Source organism: Scaptodrosophila lebanonensis, unplaced genomic scaffold, assembly GCF_003285725.1.
Source record: "Scaptodrosophila lebanonensis strain 11010-0011.00,11010-0021.00 unplaced genomic scaffold, SlebRS2 tig00000043-arrow-pilon, whole genome shotgun sequence".
Taxonomy (NCBI): domain Eukaryota; kingdom Metazoa; phylum Arthropoda; class Insecta; order Diptera; family Drosophilidae; genus Scaptodrosophila; species Scaptodrosophila lebanonensis.
Window position 1 is genome coordinate 14,068,241 of NW_022060545.1, and position 23,928 is coordinate 14,092,168.

The 23,928-nt window shown below is 38.4% G+C and overlaps 3 protein-coding genes across 3 annotated transcripts; 1 reads left to right on the top strand and 2 right to left on the bottom strand.

The window, feature by feature from the left end:
- Positions 1–1,865: 1,865 nt before the first annotated feature.
- LOC115622545 lies at positions 1,866–2,231 on the bottom strand. Its single transcript, XM_030516511.1, has one exon. It carries the CDS (start codon positions 2,229–2,231, stop codon positions 1,866–1,868), a length of 366 nt encoding a protein of 121 aa, XP_030372371.1.
- Positions 2,232–6,675: 4,444 nt separating this feature from the next.
- Positions 6,676–6,924, top strand: LOC115622547. The gene has a single exon (XM_030516513.1). It carries the CDS (start codon positions 6,676–6,678, stop codon positions 6,922–6,924), a length of 249 nt encoding a protein of 82 aa, XP_030372373.1.
- A 16,437-nt stretch (positions 6,925–23,361) lies between these two features.
- On the bottom strand, positions 23,362–23,724 carry LOC115622548. The gene has a single exon (XM_030516515.1). The coding sequence runs from the start codon at positions 23,722–23,724 to the stop codon at positions 23,362–23,364; it is 363 nt and encodes a 120-aa protein (XP_030372375.1).
- Between the last annotated feature and the right edge of the window lie 204 nt (positions 23,725–23,928).

Here is a 23,928-nt window from a genome sequence, read left to right on the forward strand (position 1 = left end):
AACAGTTATTACAAGACAATAAATCAATAGCTGAAATTCTAGGCGCACGCACACACACAGAAACATGCAAACGAAAGACTGAAGCAGCAAACCGGAGAGCAAGCTGAAGCCGCTCTCACGATCGCTGTAGAGCTTGATGCTCAGCTTCGCTCAATGCGCTCTCATCGAATTTCGAACTTGGCCGTTGCTGCTGCTTTGCGCTTTTCGAAATTCATATTGGCCATTGTCAGAGGCCAAAAGTTTTGAAGCCGTCCAAGTCATTCATCAGTGAGTCGTCGTGGCGTTCGAAAGCGCGCGCGTTGCCATCTTGTGGCCGGTTTTGAAAACGATCCCCCAAAAGTGCAGAAACGAAAGACCCGTGTGTGTATCGTCGACTTCTTCTACTTCGACATTCGCGGCGACGAAGAACGAACGTCTTACAACTACAATATACCGCCCCCCCTGCCCATATCCAATTTCTCAGTTAGCAGTGTGTCCCTGTCCAAGTGTACAAGTTTCTGTTTCTGTGTCTGTGCCAGTGTGTTACCATTTGCATTTAGCTTTGGTTCGTTCCATTCGCTGTGCTCCAAATTGACGGCGCATTGCTTTGCGTCGCTGCATAAACTAGGCTTAAAATAGCCTTTAAAATAATTACCATCACCATTTCCCTTGGCTGGTGTGCTGCCATGTGTCATGTGTCCATGTTAATTGTGCATTTGTGAGTTTTTATTTTCACGAGAATATCTGAATTTCACTCGAAGAAATAAGAAATAATCATATGATAGTGAGTAGAGCAAATTAACACTCTGCTCATAATTTACAACAAAATATATGCAAATAGAAAGCAACAATAATATTCAGTGAGCAAACAGAGGCGAGAAAACTTCCAAGCAACTGGGGACTAGTGGAATAACAAGAAGCAACAAAAACAAAGGAACGGAAAAAGAAAATCTACAGCACACTATTCAGGTAAATGCATATAAATATGTAGATAGAATGTGTCTCAAGATAACTGCAACCTGTCGATTTTTGTGCTGCAGCATAAATTACAAGTATATGCATACATACTCGTACTCTGAACATTCTATGACTAATAACAGATGCAAGCCATTCACGAGCCCAACGACCTTTGCTTTGAACTGTAATATCTTCTCTGTTGTCTGTCAGCTGCTAATGAGCCAAATTGTCAGTGGACTTGGGCATTTCTTTTTCTTCGGCTGTCGTTAATATATTCATTAATACATTTCTCTTTGCTGCTTCATAATGACGAGCTACTAACAATTTGCATATCAGAAAGACACACGTTAATAATTTATAAACTCACAAATGCCTCAACAGGCAGTCCCTTTGTCAGTTAGTCAGTCAGTTAGTCAAACACACAGTGAAACAGCTGGAAAGTATTTGTATCATTGCCCGATTGGCCAGAGCGCTAGGTTGTAGTTGAGTGCATAAAGAAATAACACTTGCTGCACGATTGAACTTTAAGCCACATTCTTTGCTGGCTGGCAAGTTTTATTTTAGCCGCGTCTATCAAGCTGCTGGCAAATTTTTCGAAGCAACTCAACTAGCTCTTCGTGGGAACTCAATGGCTAACTAACTGGCTGGCTTTTTGAATGCTGTTCGGCACACATTTTAGCCTAGACCAAAAAACAGGCTTGAGAGAACAGGAATTTCCACTCCTACAACAAAGCACGCCGATGTCGTTGCTGCACAATTTTTGGCCAATTACCTGTCTGAACTCGTAATTGCCAGCTCAAAAATAACTTTGAAATTACTTTAAGTTTCTGTTTTTCTTTGATTTTTAATCGTCAACAATTAATGTCAAAATAGATCTACGAAATAAAGAGATAAAACCTAAAAGTAAACGTTAATTCTTAAGCCAAGCTTTAAACGAATATCTCAGGTCCCATAATGTACAACTTTTGCTTAGAAGCGTTCAGCAACTTGGTCTTGGGTGGCGTGGTCGGCGTCTTACTATTGCGCGATGAGCTCCTCTTCCGTTTCATGCCGTGCAACTGATTTCGCAGTTGCTCCTTATAGACCAGCTCCCGTTTGCAGGCCTGCAGCTCCTCGACGCTGCAGTGCTTCAGGTGTCGAATGGTGCGAGATACCAGTCCGTCGATGATGTGCATTTTTGTTCGTGAGAGTCGTGTGGGTTCCGCATGGCGGCGGGTGAGCTCGCTCTGGTACTGGAACAGCAAATAGCCCACACTAGGACGATCGGAGCGTTTGATATGGCGATGAGCTTCCATTTTCGTTTTATTTATTTTTGTAAAAGAAAAAAACGTGTTGAATTGAAACGATAAGTTGTGTTCGCTCAGAGCTGTGACTGCTTGGCAGTTAGGGCTGTGAATGATGTCCTGTCGTACTTTTCCAGGATTATTTATATCTAGGGCGCTTAAGGTGAGTGCAGGCTCAAACGGCGCCTTCTACCTGTTCTTTGACCTGTGGCGCGTAATTACCTGTCGCGAAAATGCGGCGGCGTTTGCGTTGGCATAGGTAAATACTGAGCCCTGTGCACTTCCCATCGCTCCTTGCTGAGGTTGTAAAGCGCGAGCAGCTCACAAATTTTCCCTTCGTCTTTGATTTTGAGCTTGTGAGTATTTTGAGACCCATTAAAAATTTATGGCTTGACCTTTACGTAAATATAGCGAGCTCTGACTGCGACTGTGCTGTGCCTGTCGTTGTAATGCAAAAAAGTGTGTTAAATATTTAGTAGCTGGTACGCGTTTGCTTGGGCTGTTGCCGTTGTCGTTGTCGTTGTTGGCGTCCACGTGGACTCTAATTTTAATATGTTTTCCGTGTAATTTCACTTAAAGTAATTGAAACATTTCCCAATTTTAATGGATGGCATAAGTTAAGTTAATCTTCTTCAATTTACAATTAAATGTAAACGAGCTATTTAAGCCATTCACTAAAGCCACTACAATTAGAATAACTCTGTCCTCGAGCGGTTTGAGATGAGAATTTAATCCAAATATAATCAATTGGTTGAAGAGCATTCATTTCAACATACATACACAGTTTATTTTGGAAATGAAGTTAGGCACTAAATACATAAATAAATATGCTTTAACCAATTAACTTTTGGTCAAGTCGTTTGCATACTAGAATTTACATTTTGCACAATTCAATTTTGCAGTTTTCTCTCTTTACTTTGGGGTATATAAATGTATATCATTAATATAAACATATAAGAACGGTCCTTTGCTGTTTTTTTTATTTATTTATTCTGGTTTGAAATTATGTAATAAATTGTAGATGACATTGTGCAGCTCCATACAAGAAACGGCCGAGCTAACTTATTTATACATGTTTCCGAGTCTAAAGGATTTTCAAATTATAAGCCCTTGTTTTCGCAAACGGTTTTATGAGTTTTATTTGGAATGACATTACTATTATCAAGTAGTGTACCAAAATAAGGAATGTATATTTTTGTTCACATATTTTAGAGTCTTAAATGTAGACTAATATGTGAACACTCTAATTTGTTATTAAATATCGACTCTGTAAATATTTAATTTGGCATTTTTTTTCATAAAAATGTAAGCTGTAAAAAGAAGTTTGGCTTTTTTTTGCCTGTGATAATCTTACTATTTGAAGGCCATATAACTGATGCCACTAGCATCTTGAGGGATAATTTGCTCGGAAACAGTTTTAGTCTGCCTATGTGATTTTCGCATTTTATGGCTATAAATGGCTACTCTTATAACATAAACGCAAATACTTTTAGACATTTGTCAAATAGCCTTGATGAAAGATCTGAAAATATACTAAATCAGTGAAAACCGCTCCATTGTTATATCAAATAAAAATTAGAACTTTAATACTAAATGTAGTTCAATGCTGTTCTGAACTTTTAACAGTCTGAGTTGTGGACTTCCAATTAACGCTTCATATATTTAATTCGTACTGTTTTCAGCTTGAGATAAATTAAAACCGTTTTAAAATGTCTGCTTTAAAAATCGATTTTGCATTTCGAATTGAAGTGTTTCTATGAATATTGTATAAAGTGAAATGTGGTGATGACCGCTGTTGCAACTTTTTGGTTTGAAGCTTTACATAAGCCCCTTTGGGCCACACATAAAATTCTTTAAAGAAGAAATATTGGGCTGCATTAGGTAAGCCAGCAATAATAATAACAAGAGAAATATCGTGAGCATTCGAGCAGTGAAAGTTGCCGTGATGTCGATTCCGATGTAGATGTCGATGTCTAAAAGCGCAGTTAACCGCTTTTATGTTAATTCATGAGCTGCGACTGCGTTACTGCGTTTTTCAAGTGCTCCGCTCATAATGGTCAAATGCAACAAAGTACAATAAATTATTTTTCACAGCCCGCTTTTTAGCTGTTCATATGTTAAATGTTCAATGTGGGATGGGATGGTTTTGAAATGGGTTGGGGTGCAATGGGGCGGCTAAACGTTTCAGCGCCGCCAGGCTAGGACAGACAGACAAACAGACAGGCAGACAGAAGCAAACAAAGCTCAGCCAGTGCCAACAAAAATGTGAAAAGCATTGTAAAGCCGATGATACAATCTTCTGTTGAGTGGCTGGCTGGCTGACTGGCTAGCTAGCTGAGCCGTGTAGATGTTGATAATGATGTCTGGCTGGCCGATATTCATAGGTCGTGTATATGGGTCGGCACGCACGTCTCTTATATTGGGATTAGAGTGGCTAGCAGTCTAAATTTTAAAACTGACCGGCTGACCGAAATGCCTCAAAATGCTTTTCGTTGCTGTCGGCAAGCTGTCAAATGCAGCCAAAGCAGCAGTCCCTTGTACAGTTAGTCAGTGGCAAGTTTTCTCATTTCTGACCTCTGCTACCTGCGACTGACCTCTCATCACTCGCATGCCTGACCACGACCGTTAAACGAATGCGTTGTCCGTCATAAAACGCTGATGCGGCACAGCTCTTAATCCGGCGCGTGGTCTTTCCCAGTGCCCTAAGCCTGTTTCGAAATCCTTTTGTTTTTCTAATTTTTCGCTACTAAGTGCAATTATAAAAGGATTATGCCACCGTTGTGTGACCCAACCTCTCGACCCCGAACCCAAGGGCCGGACACACACTTGCCTTTGGAAAGCATTTGCGAATGTTGCAGTTTGTGTTTTCAATGAAATACATGGAAGTTGTTAAGGACAGAGCATGGACAACATGTCTGTGCAAGCACATATGTCCAAAAATGTTTGCAATAGACAGCGTGGCTCGTTTGTATAGGAAAACTAATTTCAATGCAGTTAAGTGGCATTGTTTCGGTGGAAACTAAAATGAAATGCAATTTTCTGGAAAAATTGCAATATTTCTAGAGAATAATGTAATGGAAAATGAATTGAAATGCATTATGAAGCATAGAAATAAATAAATTATAATCCTAGAGCTTGCTAATTTGAATACACTGTATAATTTCACTCTGAATATCTGATATTGCACAATCCCTTTATTCACTAAATAGATCCAAATAAATATATAGAAATCTAAGACAACTAGTGTCAAATTTTAGTGAATTTAATTCTTAAATTTATGGGAAATTGACGATCGTCAGAATATATTGCATGGGTTCATTGAACATATTCTTTCAGAACCCACCCATTGCATCAAGGAAAGCAGAAGAAATTAGAAGAAAAGATTCCTCTGCCTTTTTATCCCATGTGTCTGACAATTAAACAATGTCTATTTGTAAATTAGAACAAGTACTCATATGTTTAGAATGGACAAATTATCATACTAAATTGATACGATATCAGGGGCTTATCTTAGGCATTATAATTTTATATCCCTCAATAAACAAAAACATCCACTTGATGCGTCACTTTACCTATTCAGATCAATTTTGATGGCCTAGGACTAATACGTGTAATCGGGGTATAGAAAATACATTGATTAACATGACTTTTTGCCGACCTTAAAACCCATACATATTAACTAAGAACTTGTTAATTTACAAACAATAATTTACCAGAAACATGGTTCTGGTATTCGTTCACTCATGGGCAATAATTGCTATTAAAATACGCTCTGAGAAGGTAACTCAATGCGCAGTTAACTGCTCGCAATATTTTTACTGAACTGATTGTCCCGTCCCTACATTTATTACCTGCATTGTTGTGTCTTCTAAGTTTTCTGGAATCGTGTAGAAATATTCATACGAGTGCACAGAAATGCTAATGATGCAAATATTCATGGTAATGGCACCCAGAAAATTAACCTGAGCTGCGACATCTGCAAAAGTGGGAAACTTTGAGTGAAGATACTATTTTCATTTATAAGCTTGGCCGAATATATTTCTGGCCAACTTTCTGAACAAATGTTAATCTGGGCCAATGCAACAAGAACGGACACGCTCAAAAACAATTCCCGCGGAAACTCTTTCTGAATGTGTCGACTATATTTATACACATTATTGATGGTAAACCAAACGGTTAGCGCTGAACCGGATTAGAATGGATTAAGCCACGAAATATTTTGTCACAAATATTTACGGTGCCAGAAACGGTGGCTATGTTCCATCCCGTGACCTGTGCAGACATTGTGCACAGATTTCAGGTAGACTGAGACACGGCGCCTACCCAGCATAAAAACCACTGTCCATTGCACAGACTCGGCATTTAGCACATTGGAGTCAAACGTAACGGAAGCGTGACTCTTTCGCACACGACGAGAATCGCGCTGATACTTTTGGGGCTTTAAGCACAAATAAAAATGGAGGAAGAGCATTTGGCAAAGCCGACTGTCTCATATCACCTATTCATGTACCGATCCGAGCTGGCGCGACGCAATGCCCGCCAGCTGCGACTTTCAGCAACCAAAATCGAAATCACCGAGGAGTTAATTTCCAGAACTGTGCGCAATATCAAGACCTGCTCCGTGGATGATCTGAAGGCCGTGAATCGGGAGCTGCTCTTCAAGCGTAAGCTTCGGCATGATGTCGCCGAAAAACCACGAATTTAGCATTTTAAAGCTTGGTTTATTTACTTGAATAATTAGCTTAACAAACATTCGATTTAATCCATTACAGTTAAGTAAGCAATCAAAAATAAGGTCAAACCTTTTACAAATAAATATTTAGCTTCTGATATTATGGAGGCATTTTCATGTTATATTCAAAATAAATAATAAGCTTTTGTACAAATTGTATTTTTAATTGGCTTCGAGAAAAGTAATATCTCATTTAGGGATTCGCGTTCTTTGGCCGCATGCGAGAAATAAAGCGAAGATTTTCATTTACGGCCAAGCCAGCTGCTCTTAGATATCCTATAATATAACATGAATATACAAGTATGAGGTGCTTTATATTACGAGTATCCTATACAATTATCAAAGAACGAATAATAATTTTTTATGAATATTGTATATTTATATCAACAATACACTGGTCTTTATTTAACTTGGAACGGGAAATATTAAGTACACCTAATTCGATTTTTTACACGGTCATTTTTTACACGATTTTGATATTACACGATTTGAAAATTAAAAATTGCATAAATATTTCTTTAGAGATAAGGAACCAATCTACCGTGTAAAAACAGAATTCGGTTTACTAGCTTCGGTAAATCAACAACATATTATTTATTATTCAAATAATTGTTCGATAAATTGATCAATTTTACAATAATTCACTTAAAAGGATTTTTAGGTGACCATCCGCAAGGCATTTTACATACAATAGGGGCATATTTTTCGCAACGAAATCCTAAAAAGATACTATTTGTATATTATATGACTTTTGACTATTTATGTACTCTTTATACAAAATGCACTTTCCATTGTGTTCAAGCCTCTGGCATACCCGTTTGCCACTTTTGTATACGCAAATTAAACTTGTATGGAGGTAAAAAAAATACTTGTACATTTTATGGCGCAAAAAGAAGTTTAAAAACGCATAACAAACTAGTAGCTGAATCAGCAGGAGAAGGAGTACAGTATAAAATATGGGAATATTTTCTAAGCGGCACTCAAAAAAGTGGTTTGCATTGAGCAAACAGCTGAGCGAAACGAATTTGATGCTAACGGCAAACCAAAGTCATGCAATTTAATAATTTTGTTGGAGGGGAGACCTCCGAGCCACTGGACCGGCACAACCAGTCGGCAGCTTCCAATTTTTGAAAATACATTTTTGGCAACAAAGAACGTCAGTTAATTAGAAATTGCAAAAAATAATTAAAGCCGCATGTGCAAAAACTGAAACAAATGTATTAATTTATTAAATATATACACACATATAAACTTTGCATATTAGCAATGAAGCAAACTTGTATATTTGGCGGTTGACACTGACTCTGAGCCTCGTGAAACTGGTTAGTTGCATAAATTAACCGAAAAAACGAACCGGCCAAGATAGAAGACCACAAGCAATGCGTCAAGATGCGGGTCGAACAAAACCAATAACCAACCTCCAACAACTAAACGTTCAGAGCAAACCAAGCTCTTTTCAAACCCCGAAATAAAAAGTGTCCAAGACAGCTTAATACCCAAGCAATTTGTTTTTTTTTGCTGCTTTTGTTTTAGTTTTGGCAGTGCAAAATTTATAACGTGACATTGTTAAATTTATGGTCCCAGAAATGTTGTAATAAACCCCTGGAAACGTGTATGTGTGAGCGCCAGCGGGCAAATAATCTGACGATCTGGCGCCAGTACTCAAAATAATTTCAGACATCATTTCAATAATAAACATAATGCCAAACAATTCAATGTTGCTGTTCTCCGAAGGACAAACAATAGTTACGGGCAGAGATGGAGTGTGGAGTGCCGTTGACAGCGTGTCAGCCTGACAGTCTGGCAGTCTGTGTTCGTTCTACTTCAAAATGTTAACGGCTGAAAAATGACTTTAGTGGCTGGCCATAAAGCCAGCGAGCAACACGTTAAAAAATCATCAAATCACGACTTGTGCGCTTTTGATTGACATGCAAAATGATGGCGGCGACAAGAATAAAACAACTGATTCAGCTCCAACTCCAGCTCCAGCTCGAGCCCAAACAGCAAAAACAATAACAAGTAAATGCTGCCACTTTGTAACACTGTGCAGCACCATTTATTTAAATAATGTGAATATTTTTAAGAATGCAGAAACGGTCCAAATTTAAACCATTAAAGTGTGTAAAAAAACTAAAGTTGTTCAAACCACAACATTGGTCTTGGGATATTGTAAATATTGGAAATATTGCATTTTGTTCAATATACTAGTATACATACCTATATTTCATAGGAACTTGATGTGATCCTATTTTAAAACTTGTGTCATAAACTTTATCACAGTTTTTATTCGATAAATATATTAAAAAGGCTTTTTGCTGATCCACCTATGTATGCGGGTCCACCTATGTATGTCAGATTCAATTTATATTATTTCCAAGTTTACTTTGTTGATATCTTTTTGTTTAATTTGAAACAACAACACAGTGAAAACAGAATTTAATTAAAATTGTATTTAATAATATTTTACACATATTTCTGTTCTCGGCTGAGCTTTGTTTCGAAATATTGTAATACATATTTTCAATATCTATCCGGGACTCATTCTTCATGACTTCATGACATTTTTATCAAATAGTATAAAACTATATTTATAACGAATAGTTTTGTAATTGGATGTGACTTCCTACACTTTAGCTTCAAGAACCATGTTGCACAGTCTATTGTAATTAAAGTCAGGGGCTTGAGGCTGAACATTTTCGCAATATTTAGTTCTGCAGGCCACGCCATGTGACAGAGCTGCGGTGAGGCAAAGAACTAACCGACCAGTAAATTATCTCAGACCGTACCGTTCGCAAACAGTTACACACACTCGCACACACTCGCACACACACACACACACACGCCAACACGAAGTTGCAATGGGTTTGCATAGACGGTAGCCCGCACTATGGTTTTGAGTGGCCGCAGCGCCGCACGTCACGCCCCGCAAAGCAGCAACGACTTGCTTATTAACGCATAATTAGCATATTTAGTCTTGCTCTAAGTTCTCCCCCCAACGCTCTCGACCGGGCACTTCACCTCGTCTCGACTCGCCTCGTTTGCTTTTGTCTGCATGCGCGTTGGCTGAAGCTTTGCGCTTTGATTTGTCACACAGTTTCTGCTTCCGCTCCCCCGCTACCCCCGCTCGAGGCGAGCTGCTCGCTCTTGTTGGGTTCGTGGTCATTCGAAGTTAAGCCTCATTTAGTGCAGCACTCGATTACTCCAGCCAATGTTTAGTCGTCTTGGCTGTTGCTGTTGTTGTTGTTGTTGTTGGTGCTATTGTTGTTGCTGCACTGCTAGTACCGTTCACTTTATAGACATTTAAGTTGGCGACGCCAACGCCAAATAGCAACAACAGCAACAGCAACAAGAGCAACAGCAACAAAAAGGCAACAATTGTTGCTTTGACATTTAACTACTCGTACAATTACTTTTTAGTGGTCTTTCGTTAGCCGCGACATTTTTGGCTTGCTCTTTATGTGAGTAGTATGTACTCGTACATAGTGTGCGTGTGTATGTGTGTGTGTGTGTGCGTGTGTGTGTGTGCGTGTGTTTGTCTTGCACTTCAATTGCCCATTTTTCCACATCGAAACTTGCTCAGTTGTTCACAGCGAATACATATAATTAAAATATGCGCGCTTTTTCAAGGTGTTGCTGGCAATTAAATTGAAAATTATTAACTATACTTGTACACTGAAACAGCTGATTGACGCTGACGCCATATACCTACTTGTCCGGTGTGGTTATTTTTAGAAAGTCCAAATTGCGGCTAGGAAATGAATCCACACAAATGCCACTGTGACACTGTGCTAATGAGACTTAGTCGCCAGCGCTCAGGCCACTGAGCTATGCACTATTTATTGAACCAAGGACCGACGAAGCGCGCCAACCTGTTGAGTTGAAGCGCGCCAAAAAGTTTGTCGAACAATCGAGCGCCTGCCTGCCATTAAGGAACAAGGTGTGGTCAGGCTGCAGTCATCGCCGCAGCATTATTAACCCACGAAACGCTACGTGGTGGAATTGGTAAATTTGTTTCCTTTGTATCCTACAGAGCTTAGGCATGATATTCAGCGTTTTCGGGCGTTTTTTCATTCAATATGTATTTGAATATTGATGTTGCCGGTTCAATTTAAATGAACTATCCGCTTTTCCAATAAATTTTAATATCAAACGTTTTTGCACACTCTTTATTTAAAAACAATTTCACAAAGGAATTTAATAAATAACATTGATTTATTTATATTCGGACTTCCATTGAGCTGGACATATTTGTCGATTCTTGTAGTACTGCAAAAAAGAAAATACTTGTATGTTAATTAATATTATAATTAATTTTAATATTATTTTAATATCAAGGTAGTATTTATTTAAATTTATTCCAAATAAATTCGAAATGTGTTCCTTTTATTTTATTACTATTTAATTTAAAAACAGATTCTTTTGTTGTTTGCTTGAAATCCAAGATGGTATTTATTTTTGTAATATTTTAAATTCATTCCAAATAGCTTCCTTTTATTTAATACTACTACTTGTATGTATTTCTTTCTCATTTTGATCCTGAGGAATAATTAAATGCTTTTGTTTTACTAAAACAGTATTAAGGATTACCAAATAATCTGCCCATGAGGCATTTATGGGTTAAATGCCTATTTGCTCGACCGTTTTTCTTCTTTTATGCAGCGGGCGTGGGTGTGGGCGTTGCATTGTTGGCCACAATTTCTGATTGCCTTTTAGCCTCGTTTCTTGCTCTGACTCGGGCTCTGACTCTGGCTGAATCGCTGGCTGCCTGGCTGGCTGCCTGGCTGGCTGGCGGCATGACTGGTTGGCTTACTTCTGGAGGCGACCAGGCCATAACTTTGGCATTTACAATATTTAATCATATTTCGCGAGGGTTCAACAACTACGGGCTATTGTGAGGCAGAAATGTCGTTCGCTGACGCTGCCAGAGATACAAACCGTGCTGCTTGCAGATACTATACATACTTTATGCCAATGATGCTCGTGGGTTGTTTGACTCGGTCGGCAATGCGAGGCTATGTGTTACTGTATCTGTGTAGCTGTGTATCTCTGTGTGTGTGTGTGTGTCTGTGTCTGCGTTTGTGTGTGTGTGTGCAGCAATTTAACCGTTTCCATTTTTTATGCATGTGCATTGCATTTGTAGCTCATTTGCATTTGTGGTTGTTGCTTGTTGTTGTTACTGCTGCGGCTGCAATGCAATTTGCTGCAGAATGAAACCGAATATATAGAAGAGTGAGACCGAGCATTAAATTTAATTTTATTAAAAAAGTTTTTCTGCTGCTGCGGCTGCTGCTGTAGGAATATGTTGTCTGGGAATTGTACAATCGACAACATACGCGAATTGCCGATGCTTGTGCTTCTGCTCCCACTGTTGCTGCTGCTGTCGCTGTTGTTGCTGCTGCTGCTGCTGCTGCTGTTGGCGCCGCATGCTGTTGACGTGCATGTGCTCCACAGCGACAGTTGCTGCTTCATGCCTCATGTTGCTGCTGATGCTGATGCTGTTGCTGTTGCTGCTTGGTCTTTGTTTTATTGCGGCATGTGCGGGTGTTTCTTTGTTGTTGCTATTGTTGTTGATCGCCGCCGTCGTTGGTTTCTGCTTTGGCGACGCTCGATGAAGTTTTCAGTTTCGCTCAGCGACTGGCAACAGCAACGAGATTGAAATTGTTACAATTACTTCTACTTTTGCCAATTTCTGTTGCTAGCACAGTTAATGCTGCTACGTGATACTTTGGAGTTGGATGTTGCGGCTGCTGCTCCTTGCACTTTTCACATTGCATTTGTTGTAACTGTTGCCATTGACAACACCATTGGCGGTTGCACGTCTTATCGCCTGTCAGCGCCATTTTCCCATACACTGGGCCTCATTATTATTATGACAAATTTAATGTTGAAGTACGTAGAAAATGAGTTATGAAACACGATTCAAATTATCTGCTGAAATAGCGATAATACGAATGCATTTTGAATTGGAATGAACTGTTGAATTGAGCCACAAAATATCTGCATTAATCGTATTACAAATACTGGAGATGAAAAACGTAGAGAAGAGAGGGAGTATTCTCAAAAATGATTTGTAAATAAAGTCTCGAATTATTCAAAAAAAAACACAAAAGTTTCCTTATTTAAAATTAATATTGTTTACAGCTAACAAAATACATATACAAGTATGCATATATTGTTCATATTATTATCAGCTAGTTTGCAAGCCTAATAAATTTGGAAAGCAAATACTGTAGCTCTTTTCTCTAATAAGTACAAAATATTAAGAAAATGAAATTTCGAGTTTAAATAATTGTATATAATTGTTGATTTATAGATTTATATGTGGAAGGAATTCAGTTTGTAATACAGTTTAAATATTTTAATAAGAATTTCCAAGTTATCTGTACCATCTCGAACTTAAAGCTCACCACCATTTGATATTAAAAAGTCACTTAATTTTATCAAAGTATGAATGCCGTCTAGTGTTGATTTTTAACACGCTTCCCTGCATATTTATGCTCATTATCACGAGTCTTTTTTCTTATTGTTTCCGTTTTATTTCAGTTTTTTATAATTCTTTTCTGTTTGGTTGCTGCATATTCATACACATATCTCTGTTCTTGCCAAGGACATCATCAACCATATCAAGAAGCACCGCTTCTCACCATCAGCCAAAACAACCGCTTCATGCTCTCGTCATCATCATCTTCATCATGATCATCCTCATCATTTTCATCGTCTTCATTTGCATATGTTACACTTTATTTATTGTTGTTGCGGCTTTTTGTATTTCGCTTTTGTGTGCTACAGTTACAACAAAAAAACCACTAAATGCGAAAAACAAAACATTGCTACAAAATATAACCCATACGCAATGTTAACCTCGCGCTTTCTTATTGTTCAGCCGCCTTTGGCGCTGCCGTCCCCATCGTCGTATTTATTGCAGTTACGTGAGACTTTGTTTATGTGACAATTGCTTTTGTTGCTGCCCGTTTTTGCATGTTTTGTTATTATTTGAATTGTTTGCTATTGCATTTGTAATTTATGCACTTAAATTGTGCAAGAAATTCGCAAACATTTATTAACACATTCGTAAAGCTGTGGCCATAAATTTTGTTTGGCCAAGTTGTGGAGATGGAAGTGGAAGTCTCTCAGTTAAAGCCAGAAAACTGAATCACCCTGTTGCGATGTGTATTTGTATTTATATATACATACATACTATTGTGTTTGTGAAGTGCATTTATACATTTATTTATATAGTATAGGTGGTTTATATTTTTAACTAGAACTATAACTGAATTCAAATGCTTTGCCTCTACTCACTATTGGTCAACAATGACAGGGCAAGCGAGAATATCATTTTCATGTTTTGATGTCTGATTGCAAGCTATATATCAGCAGCAGCGAGAATAATAGCAGCAACACATTCAGTCATAACTAGAGCAGCAAAGCATGGCAATTGCAATAACAATACCAACAGCAGCAACAACAACAACAACCACAACCAACAATGCAAAGGTACAAAGGCAACAACTTTATGACAGCAAATAACTAAGACAAGAGCAATTTGTTGCGCAGACACACATACGAGTACTTGTTATACCTTCAGCTCTATGCAACATCTTGTACGTCCCTCAACCCAAGCGGCAAGCAAAGTAGCCTGCTATGAAAAATGGATCTGCTCCAGAAGATTTCAGTAATCTCGTTCGTCACACTTGGCCGCTCAAGTACGAATTTATGAAGCCGAAGCCCCAGCAATGGAGCATTGGAGCAATGACTGCGCCGGCATGGCTAACTACCAAGATACATACTTAGCTATAGCTGACTCGATAGTCCAGCCGTCAAGCAACTACCGAAGACGGACCCGCGCCAGCCAAGTGTCCAGAACTCTTGCAGGGCTGCACTAACTTTTATTAACTTGTAAAGCTTGATGTCTAGTGCCTTTCGATTTGCTTCTCAAACGGTGCACCGTGGTGAATAATCAATTATTTTTGGTCAGAGATGCAATTATCGGGTTGAAAGAATGCTAAGCACTCAAATTTGTGTTCACAACAGCACTTTTTGAAACTATGTGCATAACTGTTGTGTATATGAAATTTCTTAAAATGAATAATTTAGAAGAGTAATGATTCAAATAATAATAAGTGATATGAAGTAGTGTATGAAATGATGAAATAAAATCTTAGAAAACTAATTAATTAAATATATACTTTTTCAATGGAATGGCATTATTTTTCATATACAAGTACAAGTATATAATAGAGTTAAGTAAGTAGGTCACTAAATAATAGTCTTATCACATGTTATTAAATTACAGTGAATTAATGAGGGCTTAAAAGTATTTTGAGTGTATTATCTTTATTTAAATTTCATTAAGAATAAGAAAAAAGTTAGTCAAGAAACCAAGCTGAATTTCAAATTGTATTGAGGACAGGAGTTGAGGAACTGATCATTAATTGTATAATGCGGCGAGGATGTTTATGATACAGTCCACATGATGTCACAGTTTATATATAAAAAAGATCTCACCTAAGTTAAATGTGTTAAATGGATTTAACATTATTATTTAAGTGATGAAAATGATTGAATGATTTTCATTCCATTATTATTCCAAATCATATTTAGCTTGATCCGCTTGCCATATGCTTTAAAAACTAAAATCGCAAATCTGCTGCCAATTACTACAGTTTGTCGTTCATGCAACTCCACTGTGCTGCACAGCCATTCACCGCCATAAGTTGTGATAAAAGTTGTGTGTGTGTGTGTGTGTGTGTGCATGTGCTACTTGTTGTTAGTCGAGATGTTGCCGCTGTTGCACTCAAGAATGTCTCGGACGAGTGCGCAAAGTGTCAGTGTTTGGTGCAGTTCAATGTATGTATCAATATCAGATAGGGCGCTATCTATCTGTGGCGCTGCCATGATGCAAGTTCGATAAGCTCTGGCAGTCAACTACTCGCATTGTCTGCCGCAGTGTCTGTTGACATTGCAGGGAGACTTAGGAGAGATAGAAGAAACAGACGGAGCGAGAGGGCAGGCCTCGGAAAAGCCAGCGGCTTTGTACATAATTATAATATGCCCTCGGTCGTTGCAGCAACTCATTTGCATGGCAAGTGTCTCGAATCGCTTTGCGAAATATCAGTCGAGGCGTCACTAAATGACTTTGGCAAAAATTACAGCACACATGTACACGTATGCTGGTGTAGGTAGGCAAGTTGGTAAAAGCATGAAAATGGGCGTTGACTTTGCATAAATCTCTCAGTAGACAGAAAAACAAAAAATAATTATGGAAGAAATGTTAAAAGCAATACAATTGTCTTTGTGGCAACAACGACGAGCGTAATGAACTTTTGCAAAAAAAAATCACTGTATGGGTTTTGATTGTTGTTGTTGCTGTTGCAAGCAGCTCGGATGAAGGAAAATTACTTGGGCATATTTTTGAAAGGGCCGTACCCATGTAAATATGTATAATATACTCGTACATATAAAAAAGTTACTTTTGTCTTTAGCTTTGTCTGGCCATTGGTTTTGCAGTAAAAATGCCATTTGGTCATTGGCATTTCCACACATTTTCAATTAATTAAACGAAGTTGTTGTTTTTGTTGTTGTTGTTGCTGCATTGTTGTGCGTTTCATGCAATTTACAATTTTATATTGACGTAAAATATAATTAAAATTGTTCATGTCAATACACAAAAGTGGGCAAACAAAAAAAACACAGCTTAAAACAATCCGTGTGGCAAAATGTGTCAGAGTCCCCCGACGCCTCGCCTCGCCTCCTGTCTGTCTCCTGTCCCGCCCACCCAGCATTCAATCAATGCAACAAAATGCAAAATGCACTTTTATTGCATTTAAAAACAAATTGAAGCTCAACACATGCACAAAGCACATGGACACGGACACGGACATGGACATACAATTTGTTGTGAAGTTGTGAATCGCATGTAAAAGGAAATATGTGTTGGCTTGTGTAGTCATTTGATGTTCGTCCTCTCTTACGAATTGGCTTGTTTTAATACTTTTACAAAATTGTGCTGTAATAATATTATCGATTTATATTGATCCATATGTTGAATTAAAGTGAACACTGTTTGTCACACATTTCTTGTTCAAATTTTTCAATGGAGACCACATTTGATCGATATATAGCAGCAACTCGTGCTTGGATACACCTTTCCATTAACATAACTATATAAGAGAAGGCCAAAAATGTGGCACTACTTGGGAATCGCTCACTTATTTGAATATTCTAATGTTTCTTCGTTTGATGTTAACGTACAGTTCTGAGCGTCTAATTTGTTGACTTTGCAAAAAACTCAATATATCCGGACTTATATTTGGCACATAAAGTATAATTTTTAAGAACTAACTTTATTTTTGATTAACGTGTTTTTGAAAATAATTATTATTGTTTTATTAACACGTTTAAAGTACAACAGAACGTGCATTTATATCTATCAAGTTCTTATCATACAAGAATAGGTGATGCTCTCGTCTTTTAGAATATAATACAAATAATTATTTACTCATTTACTCTGTCTGTCTGGCTTTTAGTCTTAAAGTAATATCTACGTAATATTGATCTTTCTCACATCTATAATAACTTTTTGTTCATCTGTTTCTCTACTGTCTCTGTCCTAGGTTTATCTTTTCCATGCAATGCCACATCTCTTTTATATCTACATGTGTCTACCTTATTCGTGTCTCTCTTATCTAACTTTTGACTTGTGCTTTTGGAAACTCTTTCTGCTCCTTCTCCTTTCTAAATTTGTGCACCAACAAAGTTTTTGGCGTTTTCTTCGAATCCAGCCATGAAGCTTAGCCCTTTTCCGATTTAGAGTAGCTATGGGTGTCGGTTGGTGATTCGTAATGCAAAATCCGCGCTCGTAGGCGCTTTATTGAAGACTTTACTAGTTCAGGATAAGTTAGAAATGTCGGTCTCTCTTACTGCTATTGCTGTTGTTGTTTGTGTTCATTGCATTATGTGGCTGTCGGCACTTTTTGGAAGTGGTCCACACCCTCCTTGGACCCATTACCCCTGCCTATTGCACTTGCCAAGCAGGCGTTTGGCTGCTGATTGTTTTTGCATTTAATCGTGCATTTTTGTTGTTGTTGTTGTTGCGAATTTTGCAGTTTTGATTTCAACTTGTGCCGGCGTGCCGTTGTTGTTGCAGAAAGGGCGTGGTGCACGGCAGTTAAATGTGTCGAGCATTTTTCGCTTTGCTTATTCATGCATAGTGTGTAGTTTTACTTTCACTGCTCGTTCAAAACAAAAAGGAAAAAATTTGCAACAAAATGTTTTAATGGGCACATAATTATTTTCTTTGTCTCGCACAAATCGACGCGTGGTCACATACATATAAGTACGTACACATGTTCATTCCATATATGTACGGATGTACATATATACGGTCGTATAGTACATACATCTGTTTATTTACTTATAAAGCGTGCCACCCGCGTTGTTGGCTTGTTATTGCATATTCAAGCAATTGATGTTTGTGAACGCAAAATCTTTGCCGCAGCTGCGACTTGGTGTGAATAGTGTCGAACATTTGGCCAACTTAATGTCAAGTTATGTCCAAAATCGAGCTATTCACTGCTATTCAGATTATGCATTTTTTTCTATTTGCTCATTTTGTGCAACTTCAGTCATAAATTGCAAGAGCAATGAACGAGCAGCAGGTTGGATCTTTCACCTGCCAATTGGCGTGACAACCCTGAAAGCCAAAAGCTGCGACAACTTCATTATGAGGATAATAATCGTCATCATCGCCGCCTTGTTGATTTCTTTTGACGAAAGCGTCAAGCGACCAACGCAAACAGAAAACTTTTCTTAATGAAGCCGACGAATGCAACTAACTGTAATATGGCCATGGCCATGTAGCTGTTGTTGTTGTTGCTGTTGCAGCCGCTGTTGACTTTTATGATTTCCATTGCTTAGCATTGTAATGGACAAGCAGGCAAGCAGCCGAAGCGACAAATAGAAAACTCACAGCTAGTGGGAAAGAAGAAGTGAGGACGGGCGAAAAAATCAATAGAAATCCCAGACAGCAAACAAAGCAGATGAAATGTTGGAAAGCATTTTAGTTGACAGCGAGAAAGAGCTGTTTGTGGATGGTGATTGGGTGGTGTGGAGGGGGAGAGGGTAATGAAAGAGTGCCAGTGCGTCTACCATAAACTGTAACAATAACTACAGTTGCCACCTCGCCCAATCACCAGCCGGTAGCCACCATTGATTGCAATGCCGAAGTCGAAGCATATAGCTAGACAAATGACAGAGAAACGATTCGAGGGACCTGGATACATAACTGGACATGTGGACGTATGGACAGGTGGACTAAACGACAGCTGTGCAGTTGCTGGCTGCCCAACAAGGCATATGATGCGATTTCACTTGACAGACGTAAGCAAAGTGTTTGGCTTTACTTTTATGATTTTTCTTGTCTTCTGGCCCCCACACCACCCCACTGTGGCGGACGACTTTCCCCACACCTGTGTCTGCTAGTTCGCCAGTTGTGTGTTGGTGTTACATGGAAAATGTGGAGCAAATGCTAGTCTCACTGGTGATGATAGTGATACGATACTGATGTTGGTAGCCCATCAAATACCATTTGTTTCGTATTTAATCTGAGAGTTTTGTGCTCGCCCACAAAAATATTGTCGTACACAACTCATAAAAAGCCCATTTATAAGTGTTAACTTGTACAAAAGTATTTACAGACGATTTACCCGCTCGCAGAATTACACACAGAGTACAATTGCAATTGTTTATTTGTGTTGGAGGCCCCCCTCCCCTCTCTCCGTTCGTGCTCCTTCATCGTCATCATTGGACCATCCAGTGTGTTGGCAATAAAAAGTGCTGTTATTATTTGAACAATGTTGTATTTGTGTTTTTGTTTGCTTGCTTGCTTGCTTGCTGGTTGTTGGTTATTGGTTGTTATTGTTGTTATTATTACAGTTGTTGTTTAGTGGCCACACAGCTGCTGCTGACACGCAGAAAATTTTCAATGCAACAAACACAACCTCGCAATGAAACAAGTTTAAAAAAAATAAAGAAACAAAACTGAAAACAAAAAGAAGTGGGCTGAGCACACAAAGTTGGCGTTTGTTCTACAAGGGTATTGTGTATGCCTGTGTGTGGGTGTGTGTGTCTGTATGTATGTTGACAGTGGCAAGGTGTGAAAGGCGCCATGTTTGAACAGTCATTGGAGGTCAGGAATGTGGAGCACAAACAGGCAATGCATTCAGTGCAAGATAGGGATATAGAAATACTTGTAGATTGAAAGAACAAGTGGACTGAGTTCCACAAAGAGATCCCTCAACTAGTTTTTGAAATTGCCACATTTTCATTCATTTCGATGAAATACTATTAATAAAGCTTTTGCACGATGGCAAATAACATAACATTAATTCTTTTCATCCTTTTTCTGGCTATACATTATCCCGTGTTCACAAATCCAATGACTGTTGTGACAGTCTTATCAACAAGGAATGAACTATTTTAATGCTCAAAATGTGCAGTCTAGGATCGAACCACGGCACAATCATCAGCGCAGAAGCATGATCGAAGTTTTCTTATAAAATTTAACCATTGCCCAAACCAGGCCAGATCTTAAATAAAAAACCGAAGTCGATCATGTATTACTAATACATTAATAGTCAATCGTTTTCCATTGAAAGATATCAATAATGGCGGTCTGTTTTAATAAAATCAACATTTTGCAGCAAGAGCAAGAAAATACACGTACAGTAATTATCCCAATTATGGAAAAAAAAACAAACTCAGCTTTTTATTTTCTCGATTATGTATTACTAATACATTAATAAGCAATATTTTTTCCATTAAAAGATATCAATAATGGCGGTCTGCTTTAATAAAATCAACATTTTGCAGCAAGAGCAAGAAAATACACGTACAGTAATTATCCCAATTATGGAAAAAACACAAACTCAGCATTTTCTTGGAACCATTTGGGAAGAGTTCCCATACCATCGAAAATTTTATAAATATAACATCGAATATATATTTATTTAATTTGAAACCTAATTGTTTCAATAAAATAGACAGACAATGTTTAGGTAGATAGAAGAAGAAACTTAAAACTATAAAACTTACTTTACAAAATTTGATAGTTTTTTCCTCAAGCCAAAATGTTGCTGATTCGCCCTTTTAGCGTTTTTTGTTTGCTTTAATTTTCATGCTAAGTAATCCAATTGATGAAAATCGAAATGCCAAACAAAAATTCCCTTTATAGCGGAAAGGAATAGAGTTCATTCCGCTAATTGCCTCAAAGGAGAGACAGGCAGAGAGGGAGGGATTGAGGGAGAGGCTTTCATAACCGCAGCACTGGTAACTTCCACTGTTTGCTTTGGCAGTTTCGCCCATGCAGCCATGAATGCAACGATTAAAAAACAATAATATTTGTATGTACTATTATATTTTATCTGGCGGCAACCAATACGGCATTTATATGAAAATGGGCTTTGTAAAAAGGAATTTTTTCGGTTTGCCGGCAGTTGCAAACTTTTATGTGAGTGGCATTGTAGATTTTTTGTTCCCTACAATATTTCATATTGATTTTGTTGTTAAATAAAAACAATAAATATTTGTTTTTATAGACACACAATACAGGCCGTTTAATGGACGATCGATAGAAGTGCCCCGCAGTGTGGTGGCAAAGTGAAAGAAAAAGCAAAAGCAAAAGCAAAGTTGCCACTTTTTTACTGGTTTGCTTATTACAGAAAGAAAAAAGCAAAAAACATGAAAATAAAAACGTAATACGAAAACAAACCGCCACAGCACTTTAAAATGGAAACCACAAGAGTTGTCTTGCTCGGTCGGTTGTAGCATTTTTCAAGAATTGGGACAACAAGACGCATAAATAACCGACTTGCAACAACCAGCACGAAGCAGGCAAGAAAAATTAACACAAAAAAAAAAAAACTAAACGAAACGCAACTGCAACTGCAACAACACTGCAATACAGCACTTAGAATAGCAAACAAGCAACAGACAAGCCTGTGTTGAAATGGAGTGGTGATTGCGGCAGGGGGTAGGGTAAGGGGCACGCGCCACTGTCGTTTTGGGGCAAGGCACGAGCACAAGACTAAAAAGAATTGCAACTAAACACAAGTGCGCTTCAGCCAAGATGAGAGATTCATCTCTCAATCCCCTTTCCCGGCCCAGCCATCACTACAGCGTCTCGGCAAGAAAAGAAAGCGCCTCAGAATGGGATGTGCTGGCAAGCTGATACCGGTTTTTGGGCCATACGGACACGGCGGCGGGTTTATTTTTCCGTTGGGACTCCAACTCTGACTCTGACTGTGACAAATCAAGCGAGAAAAAACTCGTGCCCGAGAACGAAACGCAAGCAGCGACGCCGGCTGAGACTGCGCCAAAACGTCAATGGCCAACGCGTTCGCAACCTGCAGTGGCAGAAGCAACGCGTAATGGCGGCAGGAAATTGAAAAAAGCTTCGTGAGTTAGTTTCATTTTGATTTTTTGTTTCTGCCTTAGCTTTTTGTGGCATGTTCTTGGTGTATTTTCTGTCCAGATGCCTTCCAGCACGCCAGTTGCAGAGTGTGTGTTTTATGTCAACGGTCCATGCACTTTGTTGGCTTCTCTATACACACATTTCCGCAAAGCGTCAAGGGTAGCAAGAAGTATTGAAGATTTTTCTACCCGCTCTTAGAACTGAAATAGTTCTCATATCTAAATATGCGACTTCCTCTCAAAAATGTTATGTGAGCTTTGAAAAAATCGCTGAAAAGTCGAGACCTTTAAACCTTAGCTCGTCCATTGTGTATATTTATGATATGATTATGAATTTTTGTAACAACACAAAGCCATATTAAGTGACGAATCATTTGTGAATAACATGATTTTTAACAATTGTTTTTAGTAAGACTAAATTAATTTTTTATATAACTATTTGGCTTATCATCAATCTTAGTAACATTTGATGAATTTTAAATTATTTTGATGCTGCTTGTAACTCTAACTTGTATAACACAAAAGTTCCTCAATAATTAACCAGATTAAAAAAGTCAGTCGAGTTTTAGGAAAAATTAAAATGCTTGCATGATTTTAAAGAACAACAAAACGAAAAAATCGAGCGTACCAAAATATTTATGGTCATTTAACAAATATATATTTTTTAAAGTTTCAAATTCGATAAGTAGATTAATCTCCATTCGTTGTGATTTCACAAAAAGTTATGAGTAGAGTAGTTAAGAGTAGAGTATAAACATAAATAATTTTCAAACATAACAAATCAATTTGAAAAACAAATTTTATTTAGAAAATTGCTAAATAAGCTCCTTAGTGTTTTTAAACTTCTTAATATTGCATATAGTTATTGATTTGAAAAGAGAAGCCCAATCAAAATTATTTATGAAATAAAAATGATTCGTCTGTCTTAGAAGATAAAAATTAGATGTGCGAGGACGGGTCAGGCCAATGCCACTCGTCTTCCTGATGGGCCTTCATTTGAAAACGTTCGCGTCTGCTTTGTTGCTGCCTTTCCAGATGCGACACCATGTTGCGCCTCAATATGTCTCTGTATTGAAGCTCGCGATTTAGTGCGCTGCGTTCCTGATAGCTGCAGAGCATCCTTCCAGCCATCCATTGCCTGTGCGTTTGCGAGATGAGCTCATTTGTCAACTGCAGTTTGGTGTTGGCCACACACATGAGGCGCCGATTTGGGCGTTGCAGCTCTAGGCGATGCAAATAGAGTGCGTAGCTAACGGTGCCACTTGCTTCTGCTGCGTTGTTGCTGCTGCTTTCGTACGACATGGTTGCCACTTGCTATGCAAAACTCTTACGATAACTCCACACGACTGGTCCAACGTCAAATGATGCAACCGATGGCAGTGCTCACGCTTTTTAAGCGCATGATGTAGGTGTGGGTGGCAGGTAGATAGAGGAATATAAGGGGCCAGGTAATCATAATTTGTGAGTCGATCTGGTCCATGCATTCATTACGCACGTGTCTTCTAG

Bases quoted from the DNA above. Each gene is read 5' to 3' on its own strand.
- LOC115622547 (XM_030516513.1), top strand. From the start codon at position 6,676: ATGGAGGAAGAGCATTTGGCAAAGCCGACTGTCTCATATCACCTATTC.
- LOC115622545 (XM_030516511.1), bottom strand. From the start codon at position 2,231: ATGGAAGCTCATCGCCATATCAAACGCTCCGATCGTCCTAGTGTGGGC.
- LOC115622548 (XM_030516515.1), bottom strand. From the start codon at position 23,724: ATGTCGTACGAAAGCAGCAGCAACAACGCAGCAGAAGCAAGTGGCACC.